At 39.9% G+C, this 19842-nt stretch overlaps 2 protein-coding genes across 2 annotated transcripts in view; both read right to left on the reverse strand.

The window, feature by feature from the left end:
* Positions 1–19842, reverse strand: part of RGSL1 (regulator of G protein signaling like 1) — a gene marked incomplete at both ends in the record, with an annotated part of 150851 nt that overhangs the window by 80373 nt on the left and 50636 nt on the right. The window contains 1 exon segment of the mRNA XM_080824503.1: positions 3352–3426. Coding sequence (XP_080680629.1) covers positions 3352–3426 — 75 coding nt within the window.
* Positions 17230–18003, reverse strand: LOC308355643 (transmembrane epididymal protein 1-like; the record flags this gene model as incomplete). Its single annotated transcript, XM_080823994.1, has 1 exon — positions 17230–18003. The coding sequence occupies one exon, from the start codon at positions 18001–18003 to the stop codon at positions 17230–17232; it is 774 nt and encodes a 257-aa protein (XP_080680120.1).

Below are 19842 nucleotides of genomic sequence, written 5' to 3' on the forward strand. Positions count from 1 at the left end.
TTGGGTAAATACCCAGTAGCAGAATTACTGGATTTTATGGCAGTTCTATTTTTAATTTTTTGAGGCATCGCCATACTGTTTTCCACAGTGGTGACACCAATTTACATTCTCACCAACAGTGAATGAGGGTTCCCTCTTCTCCACATCCTCGCCAACACTTGTTTTTGCTTGTCATTCTGACAGGTATAAGGTGGTACCTCATTATAGTTTTGATTTACATTTTCTCGATGAATCATGATATTGAACATCTTTTCACATGTATATTGGTGATCTATACCTCTTTTTTTTTAAAGATTGTATTAATTTTAATGAAAGAGAGCACAAGCAGGGGGAGGGTCAGAAGGAGAGAGGGAGGCAGACCATCTTAAGCAGACTCCTTGCTGAGTGCCGACCCCTACATCAGGCTCGATCTCATGATCCTGAGATCATGGCCTGTGCTGAAATTGTAAGCCCAACATTTAACTGATGGAGCTACCCAGCCACCTCCATCTGTACGTCTTTTTTGGAAAAAATTTCTATTCAGGTCTTCTGCCCATTTTTAGTTGGATTTATTTTTGGTGTTGAGTTGTATAGTTCTTTATATATTTTTGGATAGTAACACTTTCTTATATATATATCACTTGCAAATATTTTCTTCTTTCACTAGGTTGCCTTTTTGTTTCCTGATGGTTTCCTTTGCTGTGCAAAAGGTATTTATTTTGGTATAGTCTCAATAGTTTAATTTTGCTTTTGTTTCCCTTGCTGAGGAGACATATCCACAAATATGTTGTTAAGGCTGATATCAAAGAGATTATTGTCTGTGCTTTCTTTCAGGATTTTTATGGTTTCGGGTCTCACACTTAGGTCTCTAATCCATTTTGAGTTGATTTTTGTGTATGGTAAAAGAAAAGTGGTTTCATTCATTTGCATGTAGCTGTCCAGTTTTTTCAACATTATTTAAGAGACTGTATTTTCTCCCATTGTATTTTCTTCCCTCATTCATCATAGATTAATTGACCATAAAAGTGTGGGTTTATTTCTGGACTCTATGTACTATGAATAGATCTAGGATAGATTTATCCACAGATCTAGCCAAATTGATCTACGTGTCTATTTTTGTGTCAGTGCAATATTGATTTTTATAGCTTTGTAGTATATTTTAAACTCTAGGATTCTGATACCTTCAGCTTTGTTCTTTTGCAAGATTGCTTTGGTATTCTGGAGTCTTCTGTGGTTCTATAAAAATGTTAGGATTACCTGTTCTAGTTCCGTGAAAAATAGTATTGGTATTTTGATAGGGATCGAATTGAATCTGTAGATTGCTTTGGGTAGTACAGACTTTTAACAATATTAACTCTTCCAATTCATGAGCATGGTATGTCTATCCATTTATTTGTGTCATCTTCAATTTCGTTCATCAGTGTTTTATAGTTTTCAGAGTACAGGTCTTTCACCTCTTTGACTAGGTTTATTCCTAGGAATCTTATCCTTTTTGGTATAATTATAAATGCAATTGTTTTCTTAGTTTCTCTTTCTGCTATTTCATTATTAGTATATAGAAACATTTCTGTCCACTAATTTTCTATCCTCCAACTTTACAGAATTACATAAATTACATTTATTACTTCTAACTTTTTTTGATGGCATCTTTAGTGCTTCATATGTATCATATCTGCAAATAGTGACTGTTTTATTTCTTCCTTACCAATTTGGATGGCTTTTTAAAAAAAATCTGATTGCTGTGGTTTGTACTATGTTAAAAAAAAAAGTAGTAAAAGTGGACATTCATGTCTTATTTCTGATCTGAGAGGAAAAGCTCTCAATTTTTCATCATCAAGTATGATGTTAGCTGTGGGTTTGTCATATATATATGGTCTTTATTATGTTGAGGTATGTTCCTTTTCAACAAACTTTGTTGAGAGTTTTTATCATGAATGGATGTTGAATTTTGTGAGATGTGTTTTCTTCCTCTATTAAGATTATCATATGATTTTTATCCTTCATTTTGTTAATGTGGTATATCATGTTGATTGATTTGAAAACACTGAACCATCCTTGCAACCATAAAATAAATCTCACTAGATCATAGTAAATGACCCTTTTAATGTATTGCTGATTTCAGTTTGCTAATATTTTGTTGAGGAGTTTTGCATTTATGTTCTTCAGAGATATTGGCCTGTAGTTCTCCCTTTTTGTAACGTCTTTGACTAGTTTTGGTATCAGGGTAATGCTGGCCTTGTAGAAGGTATTTGGAAACTTTCCTCCATATTCTATTTTTTAGAAGAGTTTGATGAAAATAGGTATTAATTCTTTTTTAAACATTTGGTAGCATTCCCCTGTGAATCCATCTGGTTCTGGTCTTTGAAATTTTCTGATCACCAGTTCAATTTCATTACTAGTAATTGTTCTATTCAGATTTTCTATTCCTTCCTGATTCATTTTTGGAAATTGTATGTTTCTATGAATCTATCCATTTCTTCTGGGTTGTCCAATTTTTTGGCATATAATTTTTCATGGTAGTCTCTCATAATTCTTTATATTTCTGTGGTGTTGGTGGTTATTTCTTCTCTTTTAAGAAAATAAAGATTTTTTAAGTTTTAGGGGTTTCCTAGGGAAATCAGATATAAGAATCAGAGGGGAGTGTCTTTCTAAGCTGTCCAGGTCTCAGAGAAAAACAAAATCTTGTTATGAGGATGGTTTAGAGTGATCTTTCTGATCCCACATGCCACTGGTACAGCATGCAGAAGTCATTGGTAAGTCTTAGGTGTACATAGTGGAAAAGGAGAACAGGAAGGGGGAGAAGGAGAAGACAAAGACAACGGACGAGGAGAACATATAAGAGATAAAAAAGATTGGGAGAAAGACATGTTTCTGAAGGCGTATCGTAGGATAGTCTTAGGAATTGAAGAGTGGCGCCTTACCCTAAGCTATAGCTTATAATGCAAATAATCACTGTGTGGCCGGTAGGCTGACACTTCCTGTCCTGCTCGCATGGCAGGCATTCTCAATCAATTCTCAGACTTTTTCTGGATTAGGTGCTGCCTCAGAGTTCTTCTAAATGGTGTTCCAAACATTTGCTACCCAATTATTACAGTGGACATGAAAGATGAATATCATTTGCTGACCATAGACTAGAATACAGAGGAGATAATTCACCAGCGATTGTCTGCCCAAGTGGTAAAAACACAAAAAGGAGAAAAGTCTACAAGTGGCTTGATGCTGTTTACAAGGTCCTACTCACCTGCTTTGTAGTTTCTTCCAGAGTCACACTCTGGACTTCCTCTTCCTTTTATCTCTCTATCTCTCAATTCACACTTCAGATTTACGTCCCTCTCTCCCCATCCCAAAGGCTCTGCCACTCAAGAATCTTACCAAGTTATAAGGTATTTCTGGCCACAAGCTCCACTGTGAATTTTCAACAGTATAAAATGGTGTCTGACCAAAGACCTGCAAAAGAAAGCTAGGAAACAGCCAAAGAGGTAGAGCTTCTCTTCACAAATATGTCACACTCCAATTGCAGCCACGAGGGAAGGGGGTTCCATTGATTTCCTATCTCAAGGGACATTAACTCTTAAATTCATTCCCCTAAATCAACTTGCCTTGCAGAAAAGCACCCAAAATAGACTAAACTTCAAGATTCGTTGATCTTTTGGGTCTGTTCTTCCCCAGCCTGGGAGTTATCTTGTCTGTGTACAAAAGCCAAAGCCCATAATATTATTTTTGCATTGAATTATTCATTTCTTTTTTTTTTAAGATTTATTTATTTATTTGAGAGAGAAAAAGAGAGAAAACACAAGTGGGGGAAAGGGTAGAGGGAGAGGGAGAGACAGAATCCTCAAGTAGACTTCCCTCTGAGTGCAGAGCCTGATGTAGGGCTCGATCCCAGTACCCTGAGATCATAACCTGAGCTGAAACCAGGAGTTGGACACTCAACTGATAAGCCACCCAGGCACTCTGCCTTACTCATTTCTGCATGGATTTAGAGAGTTAGAGCAACGACTTGAAGCTTTTTATAAAGAGAAACAGCTTTGGATTTGCCTCAACCCTTGAACTGGAGAAAGTAGAGAGGCCTAAGAATATGAGGATTAGGGGTACAAATTACTTAGTGGATGCAATTAGAGTGTCCAAAATTGATAGATAATTCTAGATTACTGTCCTGGAGAAGGGACAACCAGCTTTGAGACTAATGGGCATGGGGTTCTATGTTTACAGGTATCTAAGCTTAGCATTCTCACCATAGGTACCATGTCTCGAAGTATCCCCATATCAATTGTGATAAACTAGAGGGTCTAAAGCCCCAACTCCTGGCTGCACTGTCAGCACTTTATGTCAGCCTGACCATCTCCCCAAGACTATCAGCCCCGTATTTTGTCAGTCTGAGACCCCCGCCTTCTCTCCCCTTTGTCCTTGGCTATGAGATATAAAAGGAAGGCAGTGGTACCTGTTGTACCTTACAAATATCAGGTTGTGAAGGAGGCTCAGTCCTTAGTGACCCCTCTCTGCTCTGCACTCGGGGTTTGACATGACACGCCCTGCCTGGCATGTGAAGATGCCTTTATGAGATGTGTGGTAGGGCTAAGGAGTCATGAGGTTATTGTGGGAGTAGCGCATGGAAGCAGTCTCACCACGTGACGTTGGTACCACAGAGGCCATGAGGCTGATGTGGAAAACATGCCAGGTATAGAGCCTCAAAACCCGGAACTTCCCCAGACTTGCCATGTGTTCTTAGGCAAGTCATTTAATTTCTGAGATCCATCTGTGAGAAGGGAATGGTGTCCATCTCCCAGGGTGATTAAAGAAATTAAATGGCCAAATTATAAGTTGACAGTGGTATTCAACAGCAACTAATACTGTCTCTCTAAATAGACCACAGCTGCCTAAATGGCCAAGACTTTCTTATATTATTGGCTGGCATTCTACTTTCCACACCATTCTCACCATTTCTAGAACATTAGTATAGGCTGCATAAATTGTATTGATGAATTAATGAGAATGCCTCATGATTACTTCTGTAAACTTTCATCAAGACGGTAGCACCTGACTCCTCCCCTAGGTACCAACTCTCCCTGCATTCAAACAGTGACAAGTCCAATGTTTTTCTTCCTAAAAAATCTCTTATTTGTTCCATTCTCTTCATTCTCTTGCCTTTAGACCTCCCTCACTGAAATAATCTCCTAACTGGTCTCTTTGCCTCTATCATGATCCCCCAGACAGCCCAACCTAAGGTCAGACCTCAGCAGAAATCATTTTCCCAAATCAAAGTCTGGTCATGTCACTTCTTTACTTGAAACCCTTTGATGGCTCTCTAGTACCTTCAGGATGATGCCCGCCTGCTCTCAGAGTCCATCTGTGCTGTTTTGTGTCTTGCTATGTCTGCCTCTCACGACTTCTTCTTCAGCCTGTCTTAGTTGCTTAGAATTTCTCCCCAAGTACCACAGGATTGTTCTCCCTGGTGCCTTTACTTACTCCATTCTGTTTGTAGGGTCTCTGCTTCTTAATACTCAACCCCTCCCCCATCCCCATCTTTTCCTCCTACCTCTTTATTCACATATTTCTCCCCATTTTCTTTCCCAGAAAACTGTCAAATATGTTGTCTTCTTTAAAAACTTGCTTGTGTCTTCTATTCACGGAAGTCCTTCCTGACCTACCAGCTCTGATGCACTTACACTCTTGCTACCTTCTAGACATTCATATCATGTCACCTAGAACGCTTTTTGCACTTACCTTAAATATTACTCTCATTAGACTGGGAATTCCTTGAGAACAGCAATGGCGTCATTAATATCTGTATCCCCAGTACCAAGCCCACTGGCTGGCACAAAGTAACTACCCAATAAATATTTGTGAGGTAGTATAAAATGTTTTTTCCCCAGTTGTATGAATTTCACATTTTAATATGTAGTGTTACATGGGAAAGGACACACTGAGCCACAAATTATAAGGCACCAACTTTAAGATATAAACAGAAACTTAAACCAAAAAAGATATGGGATCAGTCTAGGTTTGGATCTAAGAATATTTTGATGTTTCAGATTTTAGTTGCACGGGTTAAGGAAATACGTGTTTGTTTTCAGGCAACAGCTCAGAAAGTGCTAGATGCCAAACACCTGGTAAGAAAAATAGAGCAAAACACGTAATCCCAGGTCCTTGTCTTGCAGGAATTCACAGTCTCACCATGAAGTGGGAGAGACACACCCATACAATACAGGAGGGTTGGGAAGTGCCAATGGACTCAGAGGCAGGGAGAAGTAAGTTCTGATTAGGAGATAGAAATTTCTCAAGAATAGGATTTACGTGGAGATTTGAAAAGTGGTTAAGACTTTGCTAGGTGCTGGGGCGCCTAGGTGCTCAGTCGGTTAAGCGGCTGCCTTCAGCTCAGGTCATGATTCTGGGATCGAGCCCCCCATGGGGCTCCCTGCCCAGTGGGATGTCTACTTATTCTTCCCCCTCTGCCCCTCCCCTGCTTATGCTCCCCCCTCAAATAAATAAATAAAATCTTTTTTTAAAAAAAGACTTTGGTAGGTGGAATTATAAAAATTAACAACACAGCCAAGAAGGGGTGCAGAGGTGAGAGAATGCCAAGTGCACTCCGTGAACGTGCAGTTGCTGTCCCTGCAGATCTGGGTGCCAGCAGAGGATGCAATGGGAAATAACCGGACAAGCAAAGGCAACCCAGAAAGCTGGGGGTTTGGGATTTATCGGTAATGGGAACCTCCCAGAGATTTTAAAGGAGATTTTGGTTCCTACTTATTTGCTCAAATTTAGTCTTGAGTTAGTAGTTTATTATTTTTTTTTAAATGTACTCAGCGCAGTGTGATTCACTATTTGGTTATTGATGAAATATTTGAATTTAATTCTGGGAATACTGACCGGAAGAGAAAGAAATGTGTTGAAAAAGTCGGCAAAGATTTCATCTTCTAGCAGAATTATAAGATTTGTAGAACCGATAATCTCTATATGGGGAGAAAAAGCAAACAAATAAACAAACAAACTAATAAAACCTTATGAACTGGAGTTGTTTTCGGGATGAGAAAACGAAGCAATAGCACAGATTATTTCACTTGGACAAATCTCAGCATTTGATGACCTTTAGGGTCATCTATCTTGATTTTTCCCTCTCTCTAGGACTCTCCCATGCAATATCACTCTGCTTAAACACTCCCAGCTGTGGGGAACTCACAGCCTCCGAGGGCTACCCATTCCATTCATGAAGAAATGAAATTGTAAGGAAGACTTTCCTATTGTAAACTGCCTTCTTTTTATCTTCTTTCCATTTGTAGAAATTCTGCCGTCTGAAGCGCAACAGAATTCATCTAAAAGTCCTCTTAAACGGGTTGATGCTCCCATATTTATAAAAACATCTCAACCTTCTGTCCACCTCCAACCTCTCTGGCTCATAGGTCACTAAACAATTCTTCAGCCATTCTTCAAATGGCCTCCTTTCTACCTGGGTCCTTCCTCTCTGGCTAGAGTGGCACCTGTAACTCAAGCACTCTGCATGCTTCCCAGGGAAGGGCATAGACAACTTTGTCCATTTATATGTTCTATTGGTGTGGCCCAAAATGGGATTAGCTTTGGGTGCTCCCATATTATACTATTAACTCCACTATCCTTTATTCATGCAGTCACTTTTCAGAAACCAAGGGCAGGAATTTACTTTCATTCCATTTGAATTTCAACTTGTTGACCCAACAAGAACTTTTTTGAATACTGACTTGGTCATGCAAAGTACTTATTACTCCTTTCAGGGTTGATCATTGTGTAGCGGAATTTAATCTGAGGGGATGAATGTTGAATGTCATGAAGCCAAGCACAGAGACCATAGGTGGACTGTGTGCCCCCTCAAAGTTTGCTCTAACTCACTGTGTACGCTCTCTAATGCCCAATATTCAACAAGTGAATAATCCAGTTGTTTTATCAATGCCTAGCATTTCCCCATCATACCCAAAGTTTATAATGAACGACGTAGTCCTATCTCTTAGTCTAGATGTATGGTGAGAATAGTAAATGCCACTCACAACTGCTAGAGTGCAGTTATGATGATATAAGAAAACTAAACATTTTTCATGATGATGGTCGCTATTATCTTTGTGTAATAGAAATAGGAACCCAGACAATCAAACACTATTGCAACACAGCTGATGTCAGGTTTGCCCTTTGCTACACAGAGGTCTCTGCTCTTCTTTTTAGAAGCATTCCCTTATCTGTTATGTAGTCCACATGAATGATTCCAAAACATATGTTTTTGGTCCAGACTTCTTTCCTTGGCTCTAGTTCTAAATATCCAATGAGCTATGGGACATCCCTCCATGGACATCTACCAGCACTTGCATCTCAACATTTTCAAAGCTGATTTGATCATTTTGTTTCCTAACCTGATCTTTTTCCCGTATTCCCAATCTCAATCACTAGAACCACCACTCTTTCAATTGTCTAAATCAGAATCCTGAAAATCATCTTTGATTACCCCCTTGTTCTGTTTCTCTTCCTCTCAAATACTCCCCTAAGAAATGGAGGACCATGTTATGTGGTCTCTCCTCCTACATACTCTGGAATCTATCCTCTCCTCTCCATCCATTAAGTCACTGTCCTTTTTTCAGATCCTATCATCTCTCACCTAATGGTCTCCCTAACTTTCCCTTTCAAGCGCTTTCCACATACTGCCACTATAGTCTTCTAATGCTGTGATTATTAAAGCCCTTCCAAAACTACTCAGTGTCCTACAAATCTAAGGCTTCACCAGATCTGGCTTTTGGGTTGTATGCCAGCACTATGCCATGCTTCCTCCTAAATTTGCCAGCCAAGATATTGCTCTTTCCTACACATGCTATGCACTCTCACTTTCAGTCTCCATATCTTTGTTCCCATATTCCCATCACTTAAAATGTCCTCTCAACCCATTTGATTTGCAAATCACTAGTCATCAAGAACTGGTTTACATATGATCTTCTTGGTGAACCAATCATGGTAGAATCTACCACAACTGTAAAGTCAATCGCTACCCCCCTGCACCACTATTTATATCTCCCATTATTATAATTAACAAGTCACTGTTTTCTTCCATTGAAGTTTCATCTGCCTTCCTCAATAGACTGAGCTCAATGAGATGAGGGACTCTGTCTTTTAATATTCTTCTCCTAGGCACTAAAGTGCTTACATTAATATCTAAGCTCTATAAAAGTTGAATGAATTGTTCCTTCAAGAGTTCTTCAGTCTTTTGAGCTTTTGTTCAATTGTTGATTTACCATTCAGAGAGCCTGTCATGGATTTTTTAATAAGATTATTGAGACAATCTGAATGCAGGAAAGTGGGGTTTGGCAGAAATTTCCCAATTGATTGTGTTCCATAGCTATACACGCTGTTGGTGACAAGGGGCTTGAGTATGACAGAATTTGCCATTAATAAGACAGTCTTAATGGGGTATAGAAACTAGGTTTTCCACATCTTCCCCTTCCTTATCCTACTATGTCTTCATTCCTGTGTTTCTATTATCACCTGTTCTGCCTTGAAACTTCCTAGTAATTTGGGCAGGCCTTCAACATTCATTCCATACAATAATACTGACTTGGGAACAAAAGAAATCATTGGGTAATCCCAAACCTCATGCTAGCCTTCTCCCTGGAGGAGACATGGCACATGATAGCCCAATCTGTGTTTTTCTTCCTCCTTCTTAGTTGCTCTACTCTTCTATGATTGGGGCTCTGTCCTATTCTTAAAGATCAGGTGGCATAAAGTGGGGGTGGGAGTTGGGGAGGAGAAGAGGAGAAAAAGAAAATAAAGGGCATGAAACATAAAAGCCACACGTGGTTTAAGACTGGGCAGCTGAGAGGTTTGCCTTATGTAGAGGGAGCCAAAAGCCTCAGAAACATCCCTTTTTAGATACTCACCAGCATTGCTCATGTTGCCATGCTTTCCCTGCCACTGTGATTGATTAGGAAGCAGAATTTTAGCCCCCAGTCAACAGAACTTCACCCCTTGTGAACACGCAGCGACACCCCCTCCAAGGGGTTCCAGATTCTATCAGGAAGTGGCCTATTTATGTCTGGTGTAGACTTCAGTCTGAAGATAAGTCTTTGTTACCTCATCTCCTGGATCTCCTGGAATGTACCAGACTCTTCCTATACTTAGGCTTTTAGTCCATGTACTATTTTGTGTGTACTGACAAGTTCTTCATAAATTGTTTTCGAGTTATATAGGTCCTGAGTTTTAGTTCTGTCTCTTTAACTTGACTCTATGCTTCAGGGAAGCAAGGATCTGTTCATTTATTTCTAATGTGTCTCTAGTGTCTAAGATCCTTCTAGAAATTTAATAGGTACTTGGTGAATGTTTAATGAGTTGACTTATCTTCCAGATAAGCTGGCAAATTCAAATATCCAAGTGTGTTTTCTACCCCGTCTCCTCTTTCCCACATAGTTTCTCTTCTGGTTGGCTGTGGGTTACTTCATAATCCATTGGCTTTGAAAAGGAATAGAATAAACATTCGTTGAGTATCTTCCATGAGGAAGAAGCTAGGCTAGGTATTTATAGTTTGTTCTAATTCGATTCTTAACCCACAAACTAGAGGTTATTACCTCCCTTTCACTGAAAGGAAGTACAACACAGATTTTAGTTTGCCCATTTGCTTCAAGAGCCCATGTTATTTCAAATATGCTAGTAAATCATACCTACTTTCCACATGCATTTGAATGGACTTAAAAATAAGCCCCTTGGACTTCTTTCAGAAATTACTATGAATCTCTTTTCTAATCTTTGCTAAAGAGATCTGCTGCCATTTCCAGGGTAAAGATACACTGGGGTAAAGAAGACACCCAGAGATCTGGGAAATCATTGCATTGTAGATCTGACCCAACCCACAGCCACTAAGTATCAGAGCTGAGATGTGAACTCAAATCTATCTAATTCAAAAATTTTCTGTATTTGCCTGAGAATAATCATCATCTTGGGGCACCTGTAAAATATATGGATTCCTGAGCCCCACCCCTGCCTTCTAGATCAGAGTTATCAGAAGAAGGACATGGAAATGTACAAGTACCCCACGTGATTCTTATCACACAAGTTTGGGAGACGTCTGATTCCCTTTCCTTTTGGGAACTAAAAGGTCTTGAAAGGTCAGGGATCATGCTTGAAATGCCTGTAGCCAGTGATGTTGGCTTTTAGTCCTTGCCATTGTTGGAGCACACCGCTCCATTAAGTTGTTAATAGCTCCAATAGCTAGCCTCTCTGAGTTGCTGGGATGATGGTGGGTGAGTGGTCAGGAGTAGAGAATGCTGCACACAGCTTCATTGAGGACAAGTCTGAAAGCTCACTCTGTTAAGGAATGTGGGTACATATATCAGTATTATATATGCCATTCTTTTAGGAAGAGACTGGAAAGGTTTTTTGTTTGTTTGTTTTCTTCTTTGCCCAGGTTGTGATAGCTCTTTTCCAAAGGACATGATAAACTAAGGAATAGATGAGATTAGAGATTAGTAAACCATCCAGAGCTTCACCCTGATATCTCTCTCTCTCTCTCTCTCTCTCATGTGTGTGTGTGTGTGTGTGTGTGTGTGTGTGTGTGTATAATACTGACAAACAAAGGAGGTAACTGATAACTGATTGAAGAAATATGGTAGGCTACCAACTCTTCTTGGAACATGAATCTCTTCACTTTAAAAATCAAAATCACTTTAAGAAAGAGTATTTGGTCTTTACATATGCCAAAGGAAGCATAACACTTTTTCAAATGTAAATGATTATTGGTGGTTCATTATTAACATGGCTGCCAACTACCAAAGTTCTTCTCTTTGGGACAACAAGATTTTTTAGACATGACAGGCTTCCCAACAATTCCAGAACTTTTCTAATCTTTTAACCCTTTCTTTGGTATGACACTGATTGACTCTCTTCTCAGTAACTTTTGGCTAAATTATTAAGGTTTACAGAGGTGATGGTCTTTCATTTGAATATTCACTTCCTATGGGAAAAGAACCAGAAAAATGGAAGACTTGTTTGATAAGATAACCAAGTGCCCGACAGCCCTCCAGAGAAAGGGAATCCAAGACTCTGGTAGGCTGATGTTTTCAGTGAACAGAATAGCCAGGAGATACTGCCTGCCGAAATAATATCCACCAGTTTACAAAACCCTTGGAAGCTGAGTTTAGTGATTCAAAAGTCACGAGGTGGGAGAGGATGGAGCCATCTGGAAAGGGACTTAAGAAACATTGTTAAACACATAGAAAGTTGGATGACAATAAATTGTAATAGCTGCCCCCTTGCAATCTGTTCTCTCAAACTGGAATCCTCTTTTAACAGTAGGAAAATAAATCACACTACTTAGGAATTGGGTGAAATCAGCTGAAAGGAAATGGCATAGAGGACGTGGTACTCCACATCCTGTAGTGCCCGGCAGTAGTAGGTACCGGGTAATGTTTGTTCAGTTCAGCTGAGAAATTGATGTGAAGGCCATACGGAAAGCTCGAAGTCTTGCCCAAATATAAAGACCTAAATATTGTGATTGAGAAAAGGGGACACTGAAAGAGGGTGAGGGAGAGATAAAGCAAGTAACAGAGTCATTGTCCCAGTGTTAACTTATGAAAGCTTTAGATATAATATCAACAGACAATAGAATTCTCCTAAGCAGAGCTGTGCCTTCTGATTTAGAACTTTGTGTGCATTACTGCTCATTGTTAGCTATCTAAGGAAAAGATGGCAACATGCAGAATTTAGACCTTACTCCTAATTTTTGTCATCTTTGCTGATATAATAGATTTCAATCAAAGACTTCAGAATGGTGGTCGATGCAATACATGTAATTCTTAAAGTCAAAGGAGGAGCAATTTCATCCTACATAAAGGGGTTAAAATGCTACATAATGGTACATAATAGGTCTTGGTGCATTTAGCTACAGTAATATAGAAAGAGAATAAAAACTGGAAAAGACGTTCACTAAATTGCCCTATTTAGCTAACGATTCATTTTAAGGAAAGATACTGAAGTTATAAGAAGTATAATCTTTTTTTTTTTAAGATTAATTTATTTGACAGACAGAGACAGCAAGAGAGGAAACACAAGCAAGGGGAGTGGGAGAGGGAGAAGCAGGCTTCCCACTGAATAGGGAGCCCAATGAGGGGCTCCATCCCAGAACCCTGGGATCATGACCTGAGCTGAAGGCAGATGTTTAACAACTGAACCATCCAGGCACCCCAAGAAGTACAATTTTTTGTGACTGGTGATTAGTGAAGTCTTGGCCAAAGGCAAAACCAAAACAAAATAAAACAGAAAACAAAAAACAAAACAAAACAAAACAGAAAACAAAAAAACAAAACAAAACAAAAAACATAAAAACAAAAACCAAAATAAAACAGAAAACAAAAAACAAAACAAACAACAACAACAACAACAAAAATGGATATAATCCTACAAAGAAAGGGTTAGTCTTGATCTTTTATTCTTTGACCTAAAATATATATAAAAATTCTGAGTTTTGGACAGAGAAGCCTCAAGAAGTTGGCAACAGTAATTTTATTTCTTTTGGTTGAGTGGGTTAATTTAAATTTTAATTTTATAATAGGAAATGACAAAGGAATTTCAACTAACAAAATATGGAAATGGTATCTGTTTAGGAAAATTTTTTTTCCTATGATTTATGATATGCATGATGTATCAAATGCATGATTTTATTGAAAGATGATGAACAAATGATAGCAATTTTAAATAATATTACATTTACAAATAATTTTTTATATCAAGTTAAAAAATTTAATAATTAGTATACCAGTGTATGCCTAATCTATTGAATGTTAACTACAATACAAGTAATTGCAAATGTTTTTGTTATTTTGGAACAATATTCCCCTTCAACTAGTAAGAGCCCATTAATAACCTTCTGCCTTCAAACTGAAAAGTAAATTATTAAACTTCTCATTAAACAATTTTGTGTGGCTCTTCCTTAGCACCCATCCTGAGGGACAGGAACTTGGTAGTTTTCTCTGTATCCCTGGGCCATGAAATTCCATCCCCTCAACTGCTCTGCTAAGGTTGTGTTTGCTGGGCTTTGGTGTCTGAGCAGAGGAACATAAAAGACCTCAGAATTCCTATCCTGAACTCCTCTAACAAACTCCTACTTATCCATCAAAACGCAGATCAGAATTAAACCAACATTTCATCTGTGCTACACCTGTACTAGATACTTTATTTACTCATTCACCAAATATTTGATGTCTGTCTATTATGTGATGAGCTAAACGAAAGCATTTTGATTATTTTATAAAGTTGCTAAAAAACAGCAGCCATTTCAGCTCAAAGGGCATTGTACACGGTTTTGTTTTTGAGATACACACATATCTATCTATCTATATATATACATAGATATTTATACATGTATACACCTATATACCTTATATATCTATGTATCAATGTTTCCAGTTATCTATCTATCTATAATCTATACCTAGTGTTTGAATTCTGTGTTTACTCATGTCCACACACCTAAGTTTAACAAGAAACAAACAGACCTTCATTATGTTTACCAGATGCCTGGATAACACTTGCTTATGGATTTTTTTGTCCTCTTCCTCATCCCTTCATTTTTTCTTAATTGATACTTCAATACCAAACGGAGAGCAATGACCTTTTCCAGGCTCGTGTAAAAATGTGCCCTCTGGTGGGTGGTGGTGAAGATTACACCTTTCTCTCTACAACTCTGGGGTTTTTTGCCGCGGCTCTTGTTTCTAAATTTATCTTCAGTTGGTTTTACATTCCAAAGGTTTACATTCCAAAGATACAAACCCAAAGGATTACTTTCAGAGTGCTCATACCTACTGTGATGTGAAGAGAACAGAAAAACCCTTTCATTCAAACATCAGGTCTGTCCGTTCCGCCATTATATCCGCCCTTAGTAGCAATTCTTTGTGGCGTTGTGACCGTGCTAATATTTATTATTTTACCTCAAAGGTACATATTGTGAGACATAATAATATTGGGAGGCATTAATTTGCTACAGGAGATGAGTTCATCAGCATCTACCGGGAGCTCAAAAGTACTCAGAAAGGGACAGATCTGTCAGTAGATGGCTTTGGTATCTCTTCGACTTCTATCTTTATAGAGAGATAATATCTTGAAATATTAATATATTAATATTAGGCTTTGCTTTTCCACCCTTGTAAGTAACTTCTTCCCCAGTTGGTGGCAGACACTGCCACAAGATGAGGTTTGATTGTCATTGTAAAAAAAGAAGAGTCAATTTTTAGATTAAAAAAATCCAAAACATGCTCTTAATCCAAAAATAGGAGGGCTGAGTGAAGTAGAAAACAGGGGTTTGCCATATCAGTAGGAAAGAATGCAGAGGAAAAACACATTCCCTACTTTCCCAACCTCAGGACACTCCAAGAGGTTCAGCTAGGGTTGAGGAAGGATGAGTTGTAAGGTTAGGCAAGGCCTGAAAAATACCCAAGATTGTGAGGGAGAAACACGGGGAAGGGACCCAGAGGTGACAACCAGGAACAGAGCAGGACCTACAGAGAACTGCAGAGCTCCACGGGTCACCAGGACCAAGGAGAGGCCAAGAAGCTGAACTAATGCCTAAGAAATATTTTATTTCCACCCCGCAGACCACTGTTATCCCCGGTGGAGAGCTGCATTGTTACCTGATTGGATACCCTACTGGTGCAAGGTGAAAGCCTTCCCTGGAGAGTTGGTGCCTGCTGGTCACATGCATGCCATCCCGCATTCAGAGACATTGCTGACCACCCCTGACATGACACTGGGAAGCACCATCCCCTTTGCAGTAACTCTGAATGCTCACAGCTCCTCAAACCACAGAGTAGAAAACCTTAACAAGCAGACAATAATTCACCCCTGCTACACTGTAACTGTTGAACTAGAAAATTAACCAGGAAGAGTAAGTCCAGACCCAAAGGAAGACAGGTGTGTCTAGTTCTCGTAAGAACTAGAAGCAAAAGGGAAACCGGAAGGATGATGACCCCCTAGAATCCCTGCCCTAGCCTCACTCTGTCCTAAGCCTGGATATTATAATCGTGGCCAAGAGTAAGAGAAGCCTAACAGATTGTCTGTATCCTGGGCACAGCAGGGGAAGAAGCATAACAGGGGTCATAAAGACATTGTTTTGCAAGTTGCCAACAATTTAACTCTACTACTTAGAATTCCACCTCCGTGGACACCCAGGCATAGCATCATGCGACATAACTAGATATCTGACTGCCTTAAGCTAGTTTTTTTTTTTTTTTAAAGCCTTTTGAGTCTTAGATTATCATCTATAAACCTACATGACAAGATAGTGGTGAGGATTAAAAAAATTTTTTTGTGTGGAATAAATAAGCCACTGAATTTCACGACACATGAGAACCAGAAAGGAGCAGTTCCAGGTGAGTCTACTACTTGGAAATGGATTGAGGTGTGTACAGAATAATGGGCTGATCTACCCAGGCAGAAGAATCTGACAGACTCTACACTCAGTGAGACTCACTCCTGGAAGCACACAGGTCCTTTGGCGCCCTCGCTATGTGCAAGGTGCTGCTCTGTTGTCCTAGACCCTGCGGAGGAAATTGCCTTCCAGGAGTGTGATGATGTTATCACGGTATCACATATGCCCAAACTCACCAAAATATATACATTAAGTATGTGCAGTTGTTTGTAAATTAAGTATATCTCAATAAAGCTGAAAATAAAAGATCTCTTTGACAAACCATAAGAAAATAATTCAACAATCATTCTCCGAGCCCTTTCTAGTTAAAATAACAGTTTAGATTTTGGGTAGGTATTGAAGAGATCCAGAAAGAGAAAGGGTGAGGAGGTGCTTACTATGATGGGTAAATTATGATGTACTAAATGTAACTTGTGGTCAGTATTCTCTTGGGTGAGTCAGGATATATATAAAGACCCAAAGGGAAGATACAGTACACTTATTTTCATGTTCTCCCGGGGGGGAATGTGAAGATTACAGAGAGGAGAAAGGCAAAGAGAATGCCTTGGCTGGAGTTGAGGAGAGGAAGAGGAGGTGGGGGAAATACTTCGGAAGCCGAGAACGAAGGTCATTGTGACACGCCTCTTGTGTTTCAGTTGCCTGTCCCAGCACACTGCTCAGCAAATGAGACTGAGAGAAGCCAGAGGGGAGACGGGGTAGGTCCATCCCAGCAGAGTGTGCTGCCTTGGTCATCTTCCTCTCTAACACCACCACTTCCCACAACTTCTCATCCAGGTGTTTCAGAATGTGCAGGTGATAGGACCCATTCTGGGCTTCCCCAGGTCCGGACATCAACAAATGCAACAATACCACACAACGGAGAAGCCGTAGACCCAGATCATCAAAATGGCAATGAAAGCCACATGCCAGCAGAAGAACGTAGTGACAAATATAATGTTGGTTTCATCATCGTCCATCCATTTATAGCCAGAAATTGGTTTGTATAGCATAAAGCCTATCTGAATCAGCCAAGAGCCTGTCAACATATAAAAAAAGGCCTTCATCACCCAAAGCTGCAGCATATTGGGAGCCCACAGCTCTGCGACCACCACCAGCGCCAGCAGGAATATGGCCTGCGTGAGCAGAACGTGGGACTGCAGCTCCACACCTTCGGAGTCCTGCATGTGAGACACCATCAGAGGCAGAAAGAGAAAGATGCCCAGGGCTTGGGCGCCCTGCTCCAGAGCAGCACACCGCTGGGGCAGCAAGTTCTGGCTCACCACATCCACACACCCACTCAGAAAGAAGGCCATATAGAGAGTGAAATGTTGCCACTGTTTGCGGTACAAAAAGTTTCTCTGATGATATATCTTGCTGATAAGTACGAACTGTCCCTGTATGTTATGCAGCTCTTGGGCTGCTAAAATGAAGGCGCTTAATATCTTCACCAACCCAACACAGCATACTTGCTGCAGTCTCGCCCATCGTCCTTTGCTCCAGGGATAGCGTGGCAGATACTGGACTGGGTGGTTGCATATTAAGGCCCTGGAGACTAATCGTGCATGATAAAGTCCATAGAAGAAGAGAGACAGTCCTGGGTACAGATGACCCTCAAAGCCTCCCATGGAACTGAAGGTAGATCTGACCAAAGGGAGAGAGAAGCAGCTCAGAAATGGTCTCCTTGGGTCCTAGAGCGTGGAGGGAGCTTCCTGAAGCCTACTTATATCTTTTCTCCAGCTCACTGCATCCACATACACAGGGAAATGGCTTTGGAGGAAACCCAAACTTATGCTGGGGTGGGTGTCATGGTTTCCGTTCTGGTCTTCTGCTCTGGTTCATTGATACCTAACCAAGCATTGCCAAACAGTAAAATAAGCATATTCTCCATCACAGTGCCTGGACACCTACAGTTCTCAGAGATTATGCTATAGACTCCCCTTGCCTGTCCTCCTACGTGCTCTTCATGCCATCGCTACCTTCCTTACTTCCCAAATTCATAGAACGTAAGGAAGAACCGAGAGAAAGCATGGAGAGGATACAGTGTGGGGCATATCCCTTAAGATTCCTTACATATAATCTCATATAAGTACTAGGTACAAATGTATTCTCCTGGGTATAAACAGTCTTAACTAAACATATATGTACAATATTCAATTTCTCTGACGTTATTTGAGGTTTGCCAGAAAAATATTCCCTCCTGAGGATCTGTCTTCTGCTGATCTCCAGATCAGAAAGGAGGTGCCATCTCCCGAGAGTCTTTCCTCTGGGCTGAAGCAATGTTTCTCCAAGTTAAAATGCAGGTGAATAGGTTCTACTCAAGAGGTACTAATTTGGAACTTCTTCTTCCCAGGTAGCTCTTAGGCAGACTAAAATTTGAATCACTTAGTAAAATGTATGGACTGGTTAGAAAGAAGACCCTCTTGGGCACCCGGGTGGCTCAGTTAGTTAAGCAACTGCCTTCGGCTCAGGTCATGATCCTGGAGTCCCAGGATCAAGTCCCACATCGGGCCCTCTGCTCAGCAGGGAGCCGGCTTCTCCCTCTGCCCCTCGCCCCTCTCATGCTCTCTCTCTCAAATAAATAAAATCTTAAAAAAAAAAAAAAAGAAAGAAAGAAGATCCTATTAAGCTAAGCTTAGTGTGAAGTAGCCATCAAATATTTTCTCTCATGAAATAAGCATTTATTTATTTATTTACTTATTTATTATACATATTTTTAAGGATTTTATTTATTTATTTGACAGACATCACAAGTAGGCAGAGAGGCAGGCAGAGAGAGAGGGGGAAGCAGGCTCCCCACTGAGCAGAGAGCCCGATGCGGGGCTTGATCCCAGGACCCAGGATCATGACCCGAGCTGAAGGCAGAGGCTTAACCCACTGAGCCACCCAGGCACCCCTTCATTTAGTTAGAATGTAACGGTCATATTACTCCTCATGACAGTCAGTCAAGTGCAAGAATGTCTCAAGTTAAATTTTTCTCATACTGATCCTACAGATTTCCATTTTGGTTCATTTGTTGGTAAATTCTCTTTTGGTCTATCAACGGATCTTCCATTTTATTTTATAATTTTTACTGATATAAAAAAACTACAATTTTAGATTGATCTTCACATTAACCATCTTGTTGCATGTACCTATGCTCTTGTTAATTTTCAAATGATTTTATATAATCATATGAACTTCAATAATGAAAAAATGATCTCCTTTTAGGTATACCTGTCTTTTCTAATTGTCTCCCAATTGCATTAGCATGACAGAATTCTGTTGTTTTAACTGTGAAAGCTCCCCTCTCCTGGGAAGTGTCTCCTCTAGCCATGTGGCTTAAATGGGAGCTGTCACTTGCTGACAAATCCTGCTTTCTTCGTCACACATCAGTCAAGGGATTGAGCACCTAAACCAGTGAGGCTGATCTAAGCCCTTCACCAATAATTTAACTAAAGAAAAGAGCTCTCAGTTCTTTCATAGAT

The sequence above is a fragment of the Martes martes genome (assembly GCF_963455335.1).
Source record: "Martes martes genome assembly, chromosome: 15".
NCBI classification, from domain to species: Eukaryota; Metazoa; Chordata; class Mammalia; order Carnivora; family Mustelidae; genus Martes; species Martes martes.